The sequence below is a fragment of the Alexandromys fortis genome, unplaced genomic scaffold (genome assembly GCF_014885135.2).
Source record: "Alexandromys fortis isolate MF-2015 unplaced genomic scaffold, M_Fortis_MF-2015_v1.1 scaffold_17, whole genome shotgun sequence".
NCBI classification, from domain to species: domain Eukaryota; kingdom Metazoa; phylum Chordata; class Mammalia; order Rodentia; family Cricetidae; genus Alexandromys; species Alexandromys fortis.
Window position 1 is genome coordinate 13,578,670 of NW_026067896.1, and position 23,668 is coordinate 13,602,337.

Consider the following 23,668-nt stretch of genomic DNA (forward strand, 5'->3'; position numbering starts at 1 on the left):
AAGTTTATAAATAGTATATAAAAAAGATCAAATATATTTGGGTTTATTCAAAATTGTTCAGGAGTAGGACAAAAGATGAAAAGAACTGCGAAGGAACAAGATGACAGACAAATTCAAGTATTTTAATAATTTCATTAAGCGTGAGTGAAATTAGCATTCCAGTTAACTGTCAAAAGCTGGTAGATTGAGTTCTTTGAAAAAAAAAGAATTATAATGCATATACTGTGATATCCCAGAGTCATACCTTAAAAGCAAAGATATAGGCTAAGTATGAGGGATATATAATGGGGAAACTTGAGAGAGCTGACATGTCTGTATAATTATTTTAAAAGTAATTTTAAGGTAGTGAATAAGAACAGTTAAGTCTCATTTAATAATCTGAAAAGGATTCTACATAAATGTACACATAACAATAGAACCCAAAATTCAAAAACTAAAAACTGTACTTGGATAGACTACTATATAATTATAGTTGACTATTTTAATATCCATATATCAAAAGTTGGTATAACATGTAGACATAAAGTTGTCAATTGTTTTAAAAATATGAACTACTCCATTAAGCATATTCAACTGGCTCATATTTATAGAGCACTGTAACATCTACATGGAATGCTCAATGAAGTGGATGATGTATTAATTAAACTACTTCTAAAATTGGAAGGAATAAAAAATTAGTCATTCTAGATATCAATGCTATGCTGGAGGTCCTTGGAACTTAAGAATCAGAAAAGTAAATGAAAAGTATATGACTTGGAGAGAAAGAAGTAGAACTACATTTTTCCTTGTCATGTCTTTATAGAAACCTATGTAATATGTAGTAAAGTAAATTTAAATTAATCACATAGTTTAAGAATGGCATAATATAAGATTGTGTGAAATCAGTGATTATTTCTGTGCGGGGTATCCCTTAGCATTTGTAAGGGATTGATTTCCATGGCCCCACAGATACCAAAGTCTCTAAATATTCAAATTCTTCATTCGGAATGACAGTATTTATATAAAATCTCTAGATGTCTAATTGTACACTTCAATAACTAGTAACTTACAATACCTAGTGCAATGTCTAGTACAATGTATATAATATGTAATAGCTTCTAGCAGTATTCTTTAAGAAGTAGTAAGCAAAAAAGAACTCTATACATGTTCAGTACAAACACAATTTTTCTTCTTAAGTCTACATATTCAACCTATGAAAACACAGGTATGGGTATAATGACTATTTTGAATTTTCAGTGTAAAAAAATCTACTTCTAATGAATCCAAATGGAAATGAATTTAATAAAAAGTATGTAACACACAAAATGAGAATTCCAAAATATTTTTTTCTAAAAAGAAGTTAAATAAAAAATATTCCACATTATTCTTTGTTCACATTCATGGATGGAAAGAATAGATATTACTTTGATATAGATGTTTTTCAAACTTCTATATGGTTCAAAGCAATTCTAATAAAAACTTCCCTTGTTTTGTTTAGTAGGAAATCAAACATTTATTCTAGACTTTATATTATATTTGGATATATGAAGAAAAAGATAACAAAGTTATACTATCTCACTTGAATGCCTTCTGTAAAGTCAATTTAATCAAAGTAGTGCAGTTCTGAATAATGATAAATAAATGCATCATTGAGATAGAATGCAGAGTGCAGAAATAGACTTTTAGGGTTACATCCCTAGATTATTTGACAAGTTAAAAACAACAGCACAATCTACTGGAGAGCAATAGTTTTCTTGGGGGCAGCGGAGGTAGTTGAGTATGTAAATGCTTGATGAGTAAGTGTTAGGACCTAATTTTGGATCCCCAAATCCATTTATAAATGACAGTGTGGTGGTAGGGATCTGTAAACACAGGACTCCTAGGAGCTCACTGGCCACCCAGTCCAGTCTAAACAATGAATTGCAGGTTCAAGGAGAGACTTGCCTCAAAAAGTAAGTTGGAAAACAAAGGATAAAACTATCCTGCCATTCACCTGTGGCGCATACACACACACACACACACACACGCACACGTACACACACACACATACAGCTATTCCTTTAGATAAATTGTACTGGAACAACTGGATATCTATATTAAAAATCCTAAAACAATAACTCACATTACATCCAAGAATAAAACTGACTACAGATCTAATTATGAGTAAAAATTGCAATGTTCTGTAAGAGGAAATCAAAATAAATTTGCAAATATAAAGACTTTTTAAAACCAAAACAAAAGATCAGTTATTAAAAAAATTAGAATTTAATAAAAATGCAGGCTTCTGTTGGTCCAAAATACTAAGAAATGAAAAATGAAGAAACAAAGAACCTAATATCCCAAGTATATAAAGAATCCTTATAACTCAATAAGAAAATATATAACTTCAAACTGACAAAAACCTTGAGTAGACATTTCACAGACTAGTATATAATTGGTCAATATCTATATAAAAAATCATCACTATTATTATGTATCATAGAAAAAAAACTTTATACCACATTGAAGTCATACTACAAGCAACATCAATTATATTTACTAAAGTTTAACTGGCTGGAAATATCAAATGTTGAACAATTCAAATAACGAATTCTATCACATACTTCTGGCGATAATGTAAAATGAGTTTAAGAAATACAAAACATCATGGGCCCTTATCAATTGACTTAGCAATTACCCTAGTTGATTATAGAATACTAGAGAAAGTGTATGTCTGCTCAATGTCTGGGCAGTGTTACCTGTATGTAAATAGCATCAAATTTTGAGAAAACAAATCTCTATTGCCAGGTGAAAGTAAACAACTTTTGATACATGCATTTTACTTAGAGAGACTTAAAGAGCTAGTGACACCTATGACAGTATTAATTGTGTTCACAGCAGTATGGTTATTGAAAAAAATTATACTCATAAGTAAATGAATATTTTAACAGATAACACTAATCTTTAAAAACAGAAGAAAATAATTCTTGTTTCTCTAGGACTCAGATTCTTAAAAGTGATTTCAAAAGTGCAGGGTCTATGTCTTGAAGTACAAATTATGAAATAATACATATTTTTTCCAAACTCATGAAAATTTGCACTTAAATCGTGTGCAAATGGGAGATTAAGGCTATAACTCTATGGCAAAAGCTAGGGTAGCTTCCACGAGGTCCTGAATTCAATCCCCAACACTGTAGTAACGAGGTGTTTTACAGCTCAGTGAAGCACAACTGAGTACATGGATAATATGCTATTCACCAACTTAATTGCCTTGAACGTAGAAAATGCTTCACAATATCTACAATAATAATGTATATAAATTTGAAATCTATATTTTGCTTACAAATGATGCGAAAATAATTTGTCTAATACGCTGCATCCATTTCCCTCTGAACCTGTATCAAACTACTTCTTTCTAGGTACTTTAAGTGGGTCATACTTTGTGGTATTTTCCTTCCTCAAGATAACTGCTATTAATTTTTTCTTAGTTATGTGCCTTGTTTCAAAAGACAGAATGACCTAATAAATCAGTATCAAAAGACATATAAAATTTAAATGAGAAAGAGATGGATCAGATTGTATGTGCTCACCGTTTTCTAGGTGGACAATGTCATTGCTGTTCAGATAAAGGGCAAACAGGTATTGGCAAAACTAACAAGGGTCAGGGATTCCAAGCTTTTTCTCACAGCTTCCTTTTCTATTTTGGAGTCTGCATGAGATACAATGTATGTAGAATAAACGGTCTTAAATCTTGGTTTCCCATGAGAAGAGAACATATATTCATTAGTGTCAAAGAAGAAAGCAGCATTGACTTTTAAAATGCACAGTGTGTGTGTGTGTGTATGTGTGTGTGCGTATGAGAAAGAGAGAGAGAGAGAGAGAGAGAGAGAGAGAGAGAGAGAGAGAGAGAGAGAAGCCCTTTCTTTTTTTTTTTAAGGACAAGTTTAACATTAAGTACCTCAATAAAACACTACCAAGTACAAGGATGATATTCACCAACTAAATTGGCTTGAGCATAGGCAGTGCTTCATAAATTTCTATATTAATCATGTGTACAGGTCCTGCCTTGTGTTCCTACACTCACTTCCCTCAGTGATGTGCTATAACCTGGTATAACCTGGGACTTTTAAGATGAAATAAAGCCTCTTAATTTGAAGTTCTTCCTTTATCCTGTTCTCAAAATCATATTCACGGATGAAGTAATTCTTTGGAATTGTAGTGAAATTGACCCTATGAATTCAAGTTGTTCCTTTTGGAGACAACGAATATACCTAGAATGATTTTCACACAGTATCTAAATTCACTTTCAATTGCTATGATAAACACCATGCCAAGAAAGCAACACTGAGAGGAAACGGTTTAGTTCATCTTAGAATCTCAGGTTATAGCCTATGACCAAGGATGTCAGAGTAGGCACTCAAGGCAGGAACTGAAGCAGAGCCTTGGAGGAACGGTATTTACTGGCTTGCTTCCACCGCCTGCTAAGCTTACTCTCTTATATAACCGAGGTCCACCTGCCCAGGAGTGGCACTGTCCAGAATGGACTGGGCCTCGTCACATCACTCATTGATTAAGAAAATGCCCCAGAAACATGCCTATACACCAGTCTGATGGAAGCAATTCCTCAATTGATATTCCTGCTTTCGAGACCGTCCTTCTTTGTGTCAATTTGACAAAAGCCAACCAGCAGACATAGATATAGAGTGGGGATAAAACCAAAAATTGAAAGAATCAAAGGACTTTTTAGATCAGTGAACTCACAGCTGCATTCTAAACCTCCAATCATCTGTTTAATCACCTGGCACCTGTCCATCATCCTGACGGACGTTTAATGGGAACACTGTAGACCGTGTTTCCAGGGCATGCAAGAAATTGGACATAAAGTGATCAGAGAGAGAGTCTTGTGTCATAGTTCAGAACATGATGTGTGTTCTTTTTCCAATGAAGAGATTGTGTGCATTTTTGTGCATGTGTGTAGTGTGTACGTGTGTTCATTTATGTGTGTCTGTCTGCCAGTGTGTGTGTACTCACGTGTGCATGTTGGGTAGAAATGTAAGTTGAAGAAATTAATAATACTTTTTTTCTTTTATAAATTCGATTTTTGGTTTCAAAACAGGCTATAATCAAAGTCTTACAATCTCATGTTACCCAGGGGAGATTTCTTGATTGAGAAATCTACTCACGTTATTCTAATAAGCTTTGTCTTAATTTTAAGATGCCATCAAGGCAACAATTTCTAAAAGCCCTGGCATCTAACTTTGGCCAAACAACCATTTCAAAGTCAGAGCCAAACCAGAGAATGCCTTAGCACAGGGAAAAGAACTCTTAATTTTCAGGCCTTTCTTTATCCTGTTCTGGGAATCGTGTTCACAGATGTTGTAATTATTCTTGGGAGTTGTAGTGAAATCGACTCTAGTAATTCAAGTTACACGTTTTGCAGAAAACAAATGTTCCTGGAAGACAAACAGTATGGCTTCAGGACTTCTCTGTAATTCTTAGGAACACACTTCTCATTCCCTGCCTGCATGGCCTTTGTTGCGTTCATCCTCAGGGATGGAAAAACCGCCCATGGGTGCAGCAGCAGCCCTTGCCAAGAAGTTAATCTCACACCATGAACATTCAGTTCTCTCAGTCTGAGAGCGTCTAGGCCAGTTTATCCATCTGTTACCTCACGTGCATATGCACACCCCAAGTCCTTCAGATGAATGCAAGGCTTTCAGGTATATTGCTACCAGTCAGTTTTAAGAAATAGTTTTGGAGAAGTCTAAATGCATTTATTGGTTGCTTATTATATATTTGTTACTCCTGAGTTAAATGTGAATAGCTCTCATGGACAGATTCGGTCAGTCACTCCATCTCATTAAAACTTCCTGAGTTGATAACGGTTTCAGAAAATGATACAATGACAGGTACAAGGAGTCCTAGGGACACAATAATAATTTGTGTTTCTTACTTACAGAGGGCAGAGGAAGCGGGCAGAGTGCCTTTTTCCATTAGTGACTGTAGCATTATTGTAGGTAATTCGCTAGTTTCTATATATAAATTAAGGACATGGAGGAGGGGTGTACCTTCTCTGTATAAATGGAGCTCCTATTCTAGGACATATTTGATGATAATAGTGACAGAGTCTAGATTTTATCCCTCAATGTCCAGGTAAGCAAACAAAATCAGATTTGAGCAACCATACCCAGAGGTTTTGAGCCTGGAGTAGAAAGCATCTGGACGGCGATCGAGATCAATTTTTTTGATGTCATAACTATTTACTATATTCTCCTGTTGCTTAAGATAGATCCTCTATTTTGCTTAATGCAAATTTGGAACCTAACTTGAAGATGATGTAATTCTAACTTCAACAGGTATTTTTCTTTCTTTCTTTCTTTCTTCTCTTTGGTAGAGGACTAAGAGTTGCATTTTGCTTGGTTTTGTTCTTTGTTGTTGTTCAGTTTTTTGCTTGTTTGTTTTATTTGGTTTAATTATTTAATTTTCTGAGAGATGGTTTATCTTTGTAACAGCCTGACTGTCCTGGAACTCACTCTGTACACCAGACTGGCCTCAAACTCACAAAGGCCTACCTTTGCCTCCTGAGTGCTGGGATTAAAGACATGCGCCACCTCCACCCAGTTCATGTGTTTTATTGTGTGTACTCTTCGCATTCTCTGGTGGGTCTGTCACTACTTTCCTCATTATATAATTATATGGTGACTCTGATTCACAATCATTTTATGAATGCTCAGGCCCTACTGAAAAAACACAGGCAGAGGCCAACAGCTTCCAATATTTTAAAGTTTATTCTTAATCAGGGTATTATCAGTGTTAGTGCTGTTTGCCTTAAATTTTAATAACATCTTGTTATATTAATCAATACCCATTTGAGAAATTTTAGATTTACTATTTTTGGTTTGCATTTTAAATGGTCTCTTTGCTTTCATTCTAATAATTATCTCATTTCCCATTCACATAATTGTTATAATAGAATACCCGGGAAAATAAAAATTGAGGCATATAATAAAGTTTTCCCCAAAACATGTGGAAACTGTGTGGATAATTTCAGAATAGCTGAAATATAAAGTAAATGTTCAGCAACTAATTTATCAAACATGGTTCATAGTTCAGCCCTAGGCTATTATGTCCTCTTTAGCATAGGTGTTGTTCCAGGTACCAAACTGGGTACAGATGATACAGTGTCCTTAGAAGTGTATGGAATGGTAAAGAAGATGAGAACTGCATGTAACATCCATAAAAGACTCTAGTCAGTTTAGAAATGTTATCCTCCTCTTGCTCACTCAGCATAAAGAATAACTTTGGCATCAATAGAAATGTTAATTATTATTTCACAGATGGCCAACAGTTCCTCTCTTTCATTCTCTAATACACAAATTCACCAGTTTTAATATATTTTTGTATCATTTTTATTTCCTGTTTCTACTATTGAATGGCTAATACTGCCGCAATATTAGCCTCTCTTTATTGACCTTCCTGGACACACATAGTGGGATGCATGTTTGTGTGTTTGTTTTGGTGAATTTTGAAATCATAGTCATTTGAACAGGACAGGCATATATGTCCCAGCCAGTGAGACCTTGGCTTTCCTGCGTTCAGCATCAGTAGCAGACGATATTTTTTTATTCATAGTAATATTCTTACTCCTTAATGGCGAGTGGCAATCTCTTTTTAGAACACAGCATGGCTGAGGTTCCAGCTGCTGTTGACCTTGTCGCATGTGGTGACATCACTTATACAGTAGTGTCATCTTTCTGGGCCTAAATATGCAACTCAAATGAGTATAAAAGCCAACATTTCTCTTGTCACAGATTGTTATTCATTGTCTTTTTTTAAAAAAAAATCTGTGTTCTTTGACTCCGGAATAATTTTTATTTGTTTGTTTGCAAGCTTAAGCATACTTTCACAATAACTTTTGCTGGAATATAATCCGACATCCTTGGGCACAAATGTGAAAATAGTGTTTTAAGTAGCTATGTCACCTCAACAGTTCATCACGGTTTATTCTGGTGGGAATTTTACTTTTCAATATTTTGGAATATAAAGCGAAATGGACCTATATAAGTTATTTGATGATTCCTCAACAAATTAAATTAATCTGATATCTCTCATACATATTCAAACATATTCTGTAATTTTCTGCTTTGCTAAGGTAAATTTACATATTTGTTAATCTTCCTACAGCCTCTTTTCTGAAATATTGACTTTACAGAGCATATATTTACTCTTGACCACTATCACTTCCTTTCCCCTTTGTTTCTGCATACATATGCAATGTTACTTAGCACTAGAAGTCAGTTCATATAACCTAAAGCATTTTAATGCTTTAAATGCAAATAATTACTTCAGTATATTTATTTGTAGCTTTATGCTTGAAATTGTATTTGAAAAAAACTGTGTTATCATTTAAAAGGATTTTTTTGCAAATATACTGTTCATATTGTTATATAAATTGTGTGCAAAACTCTGAGTACTACAATTATTTCTACCTGTATATTTTAAGAATGTTGTAAAACCTAAGATCTATATATTAACATGCATAGTGTTTCTAAAAAAAATGATTTCCAAATTTAAATAGTGGATATAGATGTAGGTCAGCTAATCTAAAAATTTCAAACTGGAGCATGCATAAAAATAAAACTAGAATATGAAAAAAAGTAAGAGAAAATCTTTGCCTTCTCACAAGAACTAGAAGAAAGCACATGCTCTGCAAATAGAAAAAAAAATGGTGGGAATTCTTTTTCCATTCAGCCAGCAGATGTCATGTTTGGGTGTCAGAGCTCAGAACTGCATGCCTGACATGGCAATGTGGCATTTCTCTTACACATGAAAGAGAATAAATATAGACCAGCAGAGAAAACACTTCACATGCGTTTTTAAAAACTATGGAACATCTATAACAATGGCAGAATTTATTACTAACAAATATTATTTATTATACTATTTATGTCTCCTCTGTAATTCTTAGACTGTATAAATTAAAAGGGAAGTATTATCAAACTATTTTTAATTTTGAATGAAAGATATTACTGTGTTAATTATTGGTCTATATCATTTTCACCTGCTATCGGTATGTCTGCTTAGCTCAGCATCCCCTCATCTGTCATATGAGCTATTCAGTTCATCTCAAAAATTTTCTGACACACTGCTCCAAGAAAATTATTACAAATTCAGTTCATTCATAGAGTGTTTTCACTTTTAGTTAATTGGTCACAAACGAGCATCAGCTTATTGATAACCGTAATCATCATAAATTGAGCAGATTAAAACAATGAAATTTGTTCTCATTGAATTGTAGGGTCAGGTGTTCAAAATGTGTCTATGAATTGAAAACCAAGGCCAACGCCGTGAAAGAAGTAATTCTAGATGTCACAGGACAATTGAAAAGAATCTGCACACACTATTGATGCTAAGACTTTGGAACACGTTACCAGAATTCAGATATTTAATGCCCCTTCTCTAATTTTACTAGCAAACTAAAGAACATCTTCTTTTCTTTCATGTTTCAGCACTGGGAAAGTTGTTCTCGGTGATGTGTATTTTACTTAATGCCTCCAGTTTCACTTGCTTGTTGGAAGTTAGTGAGCTTGATAAAAGTACTCCATATCGATTCTTCCCAATTTCAGAGCTTTAAGTCTTAATTTTTAGACCTACTGACCACAAGAAGAAAAAAAAAACAGAAGGTTTTTTTGTTTATCAGTCTCCCCCCAACCCGCCACAAGGAAATTGATAATGCATCTCCCACCAGACGTCTTTGATGATACTTTGTCTTTTAATTTTTTTTTTCTCTGTCAAGTTTGATGGCTCTTCTCATTCTTTTTAGCCTTGTATCGGTTCTCAGAACTTAATCATCTTCTCTCAGTGTCTGAAATCTCTTCAGTAATGCCCTCATTCTCAGCACTCTAGTTTCTGAGTAAGCTTTAAGCTAGCAAGACCATAGCACCAATTCTTACTGCTCCCCATTCCAGCCTAGTTAAATCCTACTATATACTTGGAATATCCAATTTATCACTCAAATTGTTAACAAAAAAAAACCTTATTTTTCCTGAACATTTCTCCAAAAATTCAATCTTTCAATAGCTCTCTGTTTCAGCTGGGAGGAATTTTATTCTCAGAGTTGCTGAGCCTATAACCTTGGCTTTGTCCTTGATTCTCCTTTTCTTATACTGCTACTCAAGTCAACCTTTCATGTTTCTATTTTCAAAACCAATCAGGAAATGGATTTTACTTTAACAATATGAGTTTTCGTGTAGGAGAGTTCCTTATGACAGACGGAATGTAAAGTGGTAAAAACAAGAGAGCAGTGAGTTTGTTGAAGGTCTGATGTCTCCACAGTCACGTTGAGTCACTTTCTGTTTTAGGGAAGGCCTATGCCCCAGAGTTCTATTATGACACCTACAACCCTGTGTGGCAAAACCGACACCGAGTATATTCCTACAGTCTACAGTGGACACAAATGAATCCTGATGCCGTGGATCGAATAGTTGCTTACCGGTTGGGTATTCGGCAGGTAAGAGATTTAGTCTCTGTTTTGATTTTGTTTTTGTTTTCTTGTAATCTCTTGTTTAGACTTTGTTGCTGTAATTTTTATTCATATTTTGAATGTATTGCAGAATTTATTTTGTAACAATATTGCTTTAAGAAACTACTCAGAATTAATTACTACTAATCTTTTAAATTAATCTATGCATTCTTATCATTGCATAAACCTATTAAAGTAATTCCCTAAGAACCTATAGAACAGTTATATCACTAGATGTCTTTGAAAAATTACATTACACAATAACAGAAAAGGAATTTAGGATGTTCTGGTGTATATTGGATTGCATGAATTCATTGCCCTTTGTCCTAAAAGGCTATATGCCATACATATTTTTACTTGACATGTTAAACAATATACAAAATGTTTTAAAAGTTATTATGTGTGAAGAATATAAATAATTTAAAAAATTGAAAGGTAATAAAGTAAATTATTCTAATTTAGCTGAAGATGTATGAAATGGTTTATATATTCTTTACACAAACACTGTAAACTCAATGCTTGTTGATATAAGTGACAATTTTGAAATTATATGTAGATCTCCAACTTGTTTCATGTTAGAGACATTTTCTACGTGGATATTTCTATGTGGCAAAGTATTTTCAAATGAAACTATGAATCACATATAGATTTTTAGTACATGTCCCAATTCCTTAACTAAAATCACATAATGAAAATCTGAGTTAGGACAATAAAAGCAAAACTTTGCTTGGGAGACCAACACTTAATCCCTGTCTTTGCTAGGGTTTCTTTTGTTGCTGTGGAGAGACACCATGACAATTCGTACAAAGAAAACATTTAAATGGAGTGACTCACAGTTTAAGAGGTTCAGTCCATTATCATCGTGACAGAAAGCATGGCAGTGTGCAGGCAGACATGGAGCTGAGTGTACTACATCTTTCAGGAAACAGGAAGTCAACTGAACACCACACTAAGGGAAACTTGAGGAAAAGAGAGCCCACCCACATTGTGACACACTTCCTCCAATAAGGCCACACCTCCTAGTAATGCCACTCCCTTTGGGTGCCATTTTTTGCAACCAACCAGAATCCCTATCCTATCAACCTGTCCAACTGTTACCATAAAACTATTCATTTTATCTTCTTAACATCAATGATAAGAAAATATCTAGTAATGTAAGGTCCAAGGTAAGATTCATTATATATTCTTATACCAGACTTTTTCTATTGGGCCACCAACTGACTCCCAAATCATGACACAGAGACTTATTATTAAATTTGAATATTTCACTTTAGCTTAGCTCTTTTCTGGCTAGCTCTTTTAACTAAAATCAACCTGTTTCTCTTTATCTGCATTTTTCCTCAGAGCTTTTTTTATTTTTCTTTCTTCTGTATATTTTACTTTTACTGTTTCTTGTTTCTGGCTGCCTGGCAGCTGCTGGCTGTCTTATTGCCTCTGCTGTGTTCCCTCTCTTTCTCGTTTTCTCTTCCTTTTTTTTTTTTTTTTTTTGCTCTTTCTCTCAATTCTCAATTCATCCTCCTACTTATTCTCTCTGCCCACCAGCCCCACTTATTCCCCTTTGCCTGACTATTGACTGCTCAGCTTTTTATTAGACCAATCAGATGCCTTAGGGAGGAAAGGTGAAGCATATACAACACATCTTTACATACTTAAAGACACACCCTTACATCATTAAACAAATGCAGCAGAAACAAATGTAGCACACCTTTACACAATTAAAGTAATATTCTACAGCATAGACTCATCAGTATTGTTTTTAATCTTTGAGATGGAAAATCGTACAAACACAGGGGTATTTGATCCCCACAGCATTCTCATCTAGGTTCTCACAGGTCAGTGATCACCTGACCCCAGACCATTCAGAACCTGTTGCTTTCATTATCACCACATTTACAGGGATACTTGGATATCCCCACGTCTGTTTCTAAATCGTGTCCTGCTTCTTCCAGCTGTGTACCTTTTCTTAATGAGACTGATAAACATGAGTCATTCATACCAGCACACCTTTGTCCTCCAGCTGAGAGTTACCATTTCTATAGCCCTGCTTTCTAAGCAATTACATTTATTTATTTGGCGTGTAAGCACAGAAAGGCTCATACAGGATCATGTATGAGGAGGTGAGAGAACAGTTTGCAGCAGTCACTACTTTCGTTCTGCCGCATGAGTGCTGCAGATCAAACTTAAGTTGTCAGGTTGGAGGCCAGCACCTTCACCCACTAAACCATTTCATATTCATAGCATAGTTCATATATAAAAAGTATTATTTGGAGCATCTTAGAGCATTCTTGTTTTCATACTTCATTTTCTTTTTATTTTAAGTCCTTACACATTGTTTGTTCTTTCATATCATTGTCTTATTATGTATTCATGTACAAATGTATACATTGAAACATGAACACCAAAAACAAATTCTTATATGCAAGAATGAATTCATTTTGATGTCCTTCTCTGATTTATTACAAAGATCTATTGTTTGTGAGTGTTGTTTTAATCTGTGGGCATTTTGCCTGCATGTGTGTCTGTGTACCACTCCTGTGCCTGGTGCCCAAAGAGGCCAAAAGAGAGTGTTAGATCCTCTGTAACTGGAGCTATAGAAGGCTATAAGCTACTAAGTACTAAGTGGGTCCTGAGAATCTAACCCACATCCTCTGGAAGAGCAGGCAGTGCTCTTAATCACTGAGTCTTCGCTTTTTCCACACAACTCTTTTTCCAAAGTTCAAGTCAGTTTATCTTCAGCTTTTGACTTCTTCATTTGTACTTTCTTAGAGCTACGAGGTAAATTCCCATTACAACTGGGGGGCTTTCTTCTTAAGTCAGTGGGATTTGCCCAATTATTCTTATTCTTTCTCTTGTCTCAAAACTTGTGTCCCTACCTAAAGTTCCTATTATATATAAAGGTCAGAATCCTTTCCTATAAATAAAGCTAAAAGGAAAGCTAATTGCCAACAAATGTTTTCCTATCTTCAGACAAAGTAGAAATGTTTGGGAGAGGTTTAGGGCTTTATTCTTCATACTCACGGTAAAAGCCTGTCCTGCAGAGATTTTGCTGGAATGGCTGTGATTTTCCCATGACACTGCCCCCCTTTAAAATTTGCTTTTCTAAAATGAATGCCCCCACAGAATCCACACTGATCTGTTTCTGAATCACAGCTCTGTATAACCACCGAACATACAAAGACATACATTTCCTCACCACTTCACCGTTCCTTTGCAGCAAGTTTATTAAACAATGTTCTATTCTGCTTCTTTCCAAGATCATTCATACATAAGATGTGTATATAAATTTCCTTCTAGTATGCCTTTGAAAATAATGAATTCTAGACACCTCTAGCTTCCAAGTCTAGACAGCCTCGCCTCATCATTTTTAGTTATATAACCCTGAGCATGTTTCTGAACTTATCCAAGTCTGAGTTCCTGTCCAATAAATTGAACGTAACAATATCTTCCAGTGGACCAGGCCTCCACTTTGCCATAGTTCAAGTGCTCTCTCACAGGGCACTCCTGGAAAGGCTTTGTAGGAGTTCCTGTACTAAGTGGCAAGATGCTATAATTTTTTCCCAGTGCTTACGGCAGCTCACATTTTTGTATTGTGTTTTATTAGGCATGCTGTACACTCCGTGCTTCCGTGTGCTTCCCAGCCTTTCTTTTGAAATAAACTACTGCGCAGACATTTTCTCATCCTGCCTTTCTTATTTTTATTTCAACCTCATTATCCGCTGTGAGATCCATTTTGCAGGCTCACATTTGTCTCATCCACTTTTACTCCTGCTAAAGCATTCTTGATCAGCTCAGTCCGCGCAGCTAATGCAGCAGGCAGTGCGGCTGCTGCAAGTCATATTTCTATCAAGTGGTGTCCAAACAGCAGCAAATCATGTTTTGAATCTGTTGCCCTATCATACCATTATTTTCCTGGCCTTACTTGTTACTAGATGTTTTTTTTAATATATATTTATAAATGAAGTAGTTTTTTTTTTTTTTTTTATCAGAATCTCTACTTAGCCCTAACTGTTCTGAACCTGACAATAGTTTCAGATAGACAGGCTGACCTTAACTAACAGAGATACAACTGCTTCTGCCTCACAGTGCTGAGATTGGAAATGTGGACCAGCACACATGGCCTATATATAAACATTCTATTCCTGGTGTGATTACTATGATACTTGTTTTGGATGATAATTTTACCTAGGTTTTCCATCTTGCTGTAGAATAGACACAATGTTTTGTTTTGACGTTGTCTCAATATAGGGTCGTGTTCTTATGATCTCAGCCAGTGTGAAGAGACAGGTGGTGCTTGTCAGCACAAAAATATGTATACATGTTTCTTCTCTCACTTCCTTCTTCATTACATCCAAGTCTCATGAATAGCCTAGAGGCAGAACACTCTCAACAGCAACGTTGCTCTTGAAGCTCCACTTATGGGCAGAATTCTACCATAACACAAAGCATTTCATAGTCAACGAAACTCATGCAGTGCTTGCCTGCAAATCTTTTCTCTTCAATTATAGAGAAAAGTGATTACTATAAATAAGGTTTATTTCCATCTTATCTCAGAAATGAAAGTTTATTTTCCGGTTCAAGGGAAATAGCATACTGACACTTTATTAGTACAAAATCCTATTCTTTTTAAAAATTTACACATGAAATCTGGTTTTATTACCACTTTCATGAAGAATGTTTGTAACTTTGTGACTTTTCCAGTTAACTCACTTAGTGCCAGGACTGTAGCTCACAATTTGGAGCCTTTCTATCAACTCATTTTCCCAAATTCTATGCTTATATCAGTGAACCTTTATGCCTAAATGTAGTAAATGTAGCTTGAATAATTTTGAAATAAACATATTAGAAGTTTATCCTAAGAAATTTTACCTTTTAAAATTTATGTGAAGATACATCTTGGGATAGGGAGAAGGCTCCGTGGTTAAGAACACTTGCTACTCTTCTAGCCTACCCAGGCTTGATTCTCAGAACCCACATGGCTGCTCACAACTATCTGTTGACTGTGGTCCAGTGCATTTGACAGTGTTTGGCACTCACTTTCCTTTATGTCCTGCTTGTCCAATTGGGACAGCATACAGTCAGCACTGGAGGCAAGGACATTTTCTTGCCCAGTGGTTTTCTTTTACCACAAAGAAAACTCCATGTGGAGTTTCTTTGATGCCCATCATCTTCTCTGATGATGATGATGATGATTGGTGTTACTTTAAACAGACATGTCACATCGTAATTAACAAATAGCGCCTGTGTTATTAAAACATCTTAAATATTCTGTAGACCTCTGAAGTATTTGAAGATGAAATGCCTATCTAAAATATATCTTTATTTGACCTTGAAAACTAATCTGTATATCCTTAATATCCTAAACAGTTGGTAATAATAATTTTCAAGGACTAGAAATTTGCATTACATCATTAAATGAGTTGTATAGGTATAATACCTTGAACAAGGGTAGAAATGTATATACAGTATGTTCTAACAAAATTAATATCAAATTTGTATCAATATACAAAATTTGCATACAATATACAAAAGTTCAATCCAATGTAAAACATTTAAAGTAGTTGTTTTTTTTAAAGTAGATGCATTAATCTACTTTTTTCCTATCATATCTATATTCTCTCTTATTTCTTTCCAGAGTAGATTCAATAATCTACGCTTTTATCTTATTATGTCTGTATATCTCTTTTTTTCTTCAAAAGAAGAACTCTGAACCTAATCTCCTTTGTTCAATTTTCCTCCTGGCCGTAATCAATAACAACTTTTAACCAACCCATCTAAACATTGATAAATATTTATAACCCATTGAAGGACCAAAAACCATCCACCCTACCTTTTGGGAATGTGGGTTTGTGGGTATCATATTCTTAAATCTACTTCCTGCTGTTTGGGGATGACAGTATCTTTAGGGGTTCCTGAAAAGAAAAAAACCTGTGTTAATTGTCAGGGCCTGGGGGAGGTAGTTGTGTTATTTATTGTCCAGTGTCTACATGATGAGAAGTTGCAGGGCTGATCTCAAGTCCTGGATAAAGTAGTCTGTTAGATTAGATCATCTAAGCTATCCAGCTCAAAATTGATCTGAGCAGTTTGCAGTCCATCCAAAAACCGATCTTTAGATGGTGTTTTTCAGCTTAGTGGTTTTATCATAGTCATGAAGGAATCATTTTTAGGGAGCCCCATTCTCCTTTTGGAGACTTCGCAGGTCGCTGTCAGATATGCTCATATTTATTTGCTCATCTATTCAGTCAATATAGTAAACTACTCATACAGTACTTTCCAGGAGTTAAAAAATGAAATATTATCCTTAATGCATTGCTGAAATGTGTTCTATAATAAATATATATATAAATATATCACATTTCTATAGAATACACACACACACACACACACACAGTGTCCTGGTTAGTTTTGTAGCTATTTTGATGCAGCCTAGAAAATATGACAGGGCCAGAATGGGTTAAAATGATCCGCAGGGCATTTTCCTGATTGATGACTGAAGTTGGGGTAATTCAGCACTCTGGGCAGTGCAACCCTGGATAGGTAGTTCTGGAGTATGTAAGAAACCAAACTGAGCAAGAAGGAGGAGCAAGCCAGCAATCAGTATTTCTCCATGGTTTCCTTCAATTCTAGCCTCCAGGTTCCTGTCTGGACTTCTGTTCTTGATAGATTCTATGCTGTGAGATGAAATAAAAGCTTTCTTCCCCGGGTTGCTTGCGGCAGCATTTCATCTCCGCAACAGAAAGCAAGCCACAACATACAGATTTAGGAACATTTGGGACAATACGTTTGTAGGTTAAAACACAGTTTCTGAGATAGAACCTTTATGAATACAATAGGTTTATTCCTGTCTTTTCTGTTTTTAAAGGACTTTTATTTTTATTCCATGCATATGCCTATCTGTGTATAGGAGTCTGCATGGAAACGCAGGTGCCTGTGGAAGCCAGACAGCAGTAGTGGATCCACTAAGGTTGAGTGAGAGGGAGCTGTTAACCACCCACATGGGAACAGGAATTTGAACTCTGCATGAGCAGTGTGTTCTTCAGTACTGGTCCATCGTTTAAGCTCTTAGCCACATTTTTTTTAAAAAAACAAAAATCACTGATCAAAAGCAGTAGCATATGTATGCATGTATTTAATGTTATAGTTAATTATGGGATGAAATTACTACACATTTTAATTTATTCTGTTATATGTTAATATTATGATGGCTGAGTGACTATTTTTCCCATCAGGCTAAGGATTTTAAAAGTGATTTTTATTAATCAATTGTTTGCTAATCCTTGTTTGCTGAGTATTTATTATTGGATTATGTTCTATTAACACACAGTTTTGAATTTATTATATGTATACATGTATTTCAATACGATAATTAAAATTAAATGTTGCTAAGTATCTACTTTAATATGTTTACTGAAGAAGTAAGAAGAAAGATTTAAAAAATAAGCAGGTGGTTGGTTGGTTAGAGTGAATGACATTTTCATACTTCAATAACTAAAATGAAGAATTTTGCATATGGGACAATAAACAGGTATAAAGAGAGAATGGCAGATGAAATTGAAGTACTACTGGGGTCATCAATATGTTTGATTTAAGCTATTTATCTAGATTTTTATTGAGAAAGACAGAGAATTCAAAGCAATTCAAGTCAGTTACTTAATGCACACCCAGGAAATTCTGTGGACGTTTGTCAAATAAACCGGATTCTTGAAAGCATGAATATCATCACCATTTTATGGATTTATCAGAATGTAATGTAGATCTTAAGTCCTATCTTACAATAGACAGAGGCCACCAATATTTAAAGTAAGTAATAATGATTTAGATTGGAGTTTTGATATTAAGGACAGAGGTATAAATAATTAAGTAAACACTGAGCTTGGTCAGATTCGAATAGTGATTGTGTTCTGAGGAAACATGGTTAAAAAAAAAAAAACAGTAGTGTTTCTATTTTTCATCAGTTACCCAAATTTTTTATTACCTGATCTCAAAACAATCATGAATAGACATGAGAGAGGGAGCCTGAGATACAGAGAAATGAAGGAAGCACAAAATGATCCTCCCAGCTCTGCAAAAAAGAAAAATACATGAGCCAATCAGTAAAAGTGAAGTTAATGCTGTTCTCCAATAAAGAACACCATATCTTCCTGCCTTGTTCCTTTAAATATCAACTCCTATCTCGCCAGTGGGAGCACAGAGATTGATTACAGATGTGCTACATCTGTCTTCATCTGGCTTCATATGGAACCAGGGATTCAAACTCAAGTCTGCACAATTGGAGGCTAAGTGACTTATCCATTGATGTCAACCCACAATATGTACTTTACCCCCAAATTTTAAAGTTTGAAAAGTTATAAAACTTCAAATATCAATTGCTAAAATCAAGTGGTTTATTTAAAAACTAAGACATTGAATAGCAGTAAAATGATTATGTGCAGGTTTGAAATATCACCAGATAATGAGTTTCAAAACTAATTAAAATGATCTGAGTTATACTGATCATCCATGTGATCAATATTTTACTGAGACACATATTTGCTTGAATGTTACTGAGACATTGGGGATGATTTATCGGGATCTCAACAAGGCCAGCTGGACTGGGTCTGAAAAAGCCTGGGATAAAACCGGACTCGCTAAACATAGTGGATAATGAGGACTACTGAAAAGTCATGATCAATGGCACTGGGTTTTGATCCTACTGCACGTACTGGCTTTATGGGAGCCTAGGCAGTTTGGATGCTCACCTTACTAGACCTGGAAGGAGGTGGGAGGTCCTTGGACTTCCCACAAGGCAGGGGAACCTGGACTGCTCTTCGGGCTGATGAAGGAGGGGGACTTGATTGGGGGAGGGGGAGATATGGGAGGCGGTGGAGGGGAGAAGGCAGAAATCTTTAATAAATAAATAAATACATACATTTGTATTTTAGTAACAGTAAAAAGATATATTGAGTAAGTAGAAGATATCAAGAGCTTATTTTATTGACAAATATATAAAAGTTATTTCTCTGTTTTCTGTATAATTCTGTATTTTTTGGACAGTTTTAAACTGTTTTCAGACTAATCACACCTGCGGTTCCTAGTTTTAGCACACTTGTGTTTAATGAACTTCATGCATTGCAGCAAACAGTCCCTGCGCCATGACTAATATCAAGGACGTTAATGGGGGATTATGGCATGCTGTTAATATTTTACCCTTCCTATGAATTAGATATACCACACTGCTTCAGAACTCAGCAGTTTAGTATACTAACTGCCTTGAAAACCAACTTTATTTAATTGGTAAGAAAATTGCCTACCTCTAATTTCTTGGTATGTCCATGAACACAGCAAATTAGTGATTAAAGGTCACTATCTCATTGCATGTGTGTTTTAGAAATCATTTTATGCCCTATACCTTTGCGATTCTTATTCTAATGTGTCTTAATACAACTTGTGTGTATGTTAGAATTTGAGGAACCTAAGACATGAGAGTCAGGCAGTGGGATGCACGCCTTTAATCCCAGCACTTGGGAAGCAAAGACAGGCAGATTTCTGTGAGTTCAAGTCCAGTCTGATCTACAGAATGAGTTCTGATTTTCAGTTCTTTGTAGTTAAATAACCCATTTGCAGGAAGATTTTGGAATTTCTTTCCATTGATTTTATTAAAGTATTGTGTTTGTGTGTGCTTGCTTGTACAGATAATGTGTATGTAAAATCCCACGGAGTGGTATACCACAGAACAATCAAGATTCCCTATTGTATCAATACATATAGGCCGTCTTATATTACATCATTATAGCCACTTTCACCCCCAACTTTTTGAGAGACCACCAATTTTCTCTCCATCTCTAATAGTATCATTTATTTTAACTGTTACAAAATCAACTAAAGTAATCACCATCTTTAGATGACGTTAGGTAACCAGTCTAAATTCCTTGAGATTCATCTAAGTTGTGGCAAGTGTCAGCATTCTTTTATTAAGATTTAAGTAGCCTAGGCTGTTTGGATGCTCACCTTACTAGACCTGGAAGGAGGTGGGAGGTCCTTGAACTCCCCACAGGGCAGGGAACCCTGACTGCTCTTCAGGCTGATGAGGGAGGAGGAGTTGATTGGGGGAGGAGGAAGGAAATGGGAGGCGGTGGCAGGGAGGAGACAGGAATCTTTAATAAATAGATAAATAAATAATAAAAAAAGATTTAAGTAGCACTTTGTGTATGAACATACCAGTATTCTTAGCTCTTTGAAATGTATTTAATTTATGCAAGTTTCTCTGTTTTGTCCAGATCTGGGGTAACTATAGGTATCCATTAGATAAACTGAAGTTCAAATGGTCGTTTTTTTCCCCACCACTTCAACTGAAGGATCAGAAAGAAATTGAATGGTACCGATGAATTCTTTCCTAACACAGCCATCCAGCAGCACTGCACACAGACTGGACTCCTGCCCGTGCCCCTTCAGACTTTTCCAAGGAAACCTAGGTTTTAGCTTTGGGACAGCTCCTTACACCTGAATATTTTGAGAGGAGAAAATACTCTCTGACTGTCAATTTGCCTGTGTCATTATCCATCTGTGACCTTTTACCAGATGTGGTCATTTTGTTCATTTGTTTCTTCGAAGGAAAAGGCTGAATAATGACTGATCTTTACAATGAAGGGAAAAACAAAACACTATCTGCTAATGTGTCTCCTGTTTGTAGCATGACCTTTTTTCCATTAGGGGCTGCAATTTTCCTCTAACAACTGTCAATCTTCTTTTGTGATATCTCTGCGGTTGGATCTGGAGAGAATAAAAAATACTGTTATATTTCCTTCTTTCTCTTAAGAAATTCATCGTGTACAAATAAATCTTACTCGAGCTTATACTGAGCTAAAATTCTTACACTCTGGTGAGATTTTCATTGATTCCATCTGCTTAATTAGAATTATTGACACCTTTTGTTCTTAATTAGTTGTCTGACCTTGATAAAACATATTTTCTGCAAGTGTTTTGTCCCCATTCAGTCACGTGGTCTTGCTTTCAATTCCTTGCATTTAATCTCCTTTTCTGTCTCCCTCTTCCTTTAGTTTTATTTTTTAAAGGAGCCATCACATATATGTGATGTGTGCATTTTTTAAACACTTAAAATATGTGGATGGATAAAATTCTTAAAGCTGAGTACTATCTTCCCATTTGAGAAACATTTATTTTTGAGGCTTCTCAAATCAGACAGTTCTAAGTCTTAACCTGCTATGTCTGAGGCTTGATCCTCCTTTGTGCCACACACTGAAATGAAGGGGCATTCTGGATCCAATTGCTCAGACTGAAAAGAGCCTCCCTATAATTCATTACTAAAATCCATTTTATCAGTGAGTACTGAAAATTTTTATCTCTTGGAAGTCCCTTAATGGTTCCATCTTTGCTAACCTCTTTAAATTTTCCCAAGTCATATAAACTTCTTTCTGAAGCTCTTGTACCTTTCTTGTTTAAACTGTTTACCTTAATTAGCTACAACTTTTTAAAATCCTATGATTTTTCTTACTAATTATACAAATTGCATATATAAAGAATTGTGACCAATGTTTTGGAAATTACCATCATGAGTTTATCTTTGCCTTTCTAATTGTAATTGTACATGCTTTAAAAACTATGTAACTGAAAATTTGCTTTTTACAACCTCTGAATGTTAGGTTGTATTAAAAAAGTTAGTATATTCAAAGACATTAAATTTTCAAATATTTGCTTTTAAGACATTAGTGTTTTCTCTCAAGAAAACTGAAGTTTGGAACATATTGTGCAAATTTATCTTAATTTGGGTAAAGAGATAAGGATTATATTAAATTAAAATACAATTTAAAAATGATGATGTTACTCAGTAGTAAATTGCTTACATAAGACCCAAGTCAAACACAAAAAAAAATTTAAAAATGATATTTGGATATAGAGAGTTTTAACTAGGGAGTAATATTAGATTATATATTTAACAAAGATGAATAAATTATTTAGTAAAGAATAATAATATAGGTAAGAATTTCATGTAAAGATGAATATGGATACCATATGGAGTTCTCTAGAAAATGTTCAAATGTCTATATCATTGGTTGTATCAAATATCAGTTTATTTGGTACCATTACTTGTTGCATGTATCTAAATTAAACTTGATGCGATCTTACTATTTCAATAGTCACCAGAGAAAGGCTAAGAAATGTTTTTAACAATGATCTTTTGCAAAAATTTGGAATTAATCTCCTATTATGAGAAGAAGTTGTTGCATCTGTGTATGGCTCAGTAACAGGTGGGCAGATTTTAATGGAAAGTAGGTTATCATTTTTTAAAATTTTCAATACATTAATGTTTTTGCTTTTATTTGTGATTGTATAAAGGGATTCTGAAATACAAGGCTGGAGAGATGGCTCAGCAGGTAAAAGAACTTGCTGAGCAAGTATCCAAAGTTCAGACCTCCAGTACCCATGTAAAAGGCCTGCGTGCTGATGCCCAGACCACTGTGGAGATCCGGATGCAGAAACAGGACCGCTGAGGTTGTTGGCTGGAAGCCTGCCTCCAGGTTCAGTCAATGATGCTGTGTCAAAGAAAGAGGCAAAAAGTTATAGAGCATAACATCTGGCCTCTGTTTGCACCCACACATACGTGATGTAGGAAAAATGAGACAGAAAAGCAGATACAATCAATTTCAACAGCCTGACGCTGCTTTATTGGAACAGGGGGCGTCCCAATCCTTCTGTGGGATGAAGGTTGAGTGTTCTTAGAAGGGTTGTGGTACACACACACACACACACACACACACACACACAGTGAGAGACAGAGACAGAGAGAAAGAGAAAGAGTGAGTGAGGGACAGAAAGATGAACAGATGGGGAGGGAAGGAGAGAAAGAAAAAGGAGAGAGCAACAACTAAATTACAGCTACTTCCTATGGTTGACTGGGAACAGGGTGTGCTGTTTCTGATAGCTGGGCATATGTTTCTGTAGGTGGAGTGGATCACACTAGGGATTAAGCTAGTTTTTATAGGTAGGGGCTGCTGCCCAGTATATTCAATTCCTCCTGATCTGAGGGTATTACCCAACACATTATACACACATACATGAACACAAAATATACAATGAATTACAATATGTGTGTAAGTTTAAATAACTTACATATTTTGATAATTTTTATTTAATAATAAATTTTTACAGTGAGGAATTGTGATCCTCTCAAACTTTTTGAGAATCTTGAAGTAT

General features: G+C 35.2%; 1 protein-coding gene across 1 annotated transcript in view; it reads left to right on the forward strand.

Moving 5' to 3' along the window:
• Nucleotides 1-23,668, forward strand: part of Mdga2 (MAM domain containing glycosylphosphatidylinositol anchor 2) — a 687,020-nt gene that overhangs the window by 613,216 nt on the left and 50,136 nt on the right. Inside the window, 1 exon segment of the mRNA XM_050163190.1 lies at nucleotides 10,320-10,468. Within this exon segment, the coding sequence (XP_050019147.1) occupies nucleotides 10,320-10,468 (149 nt within the window).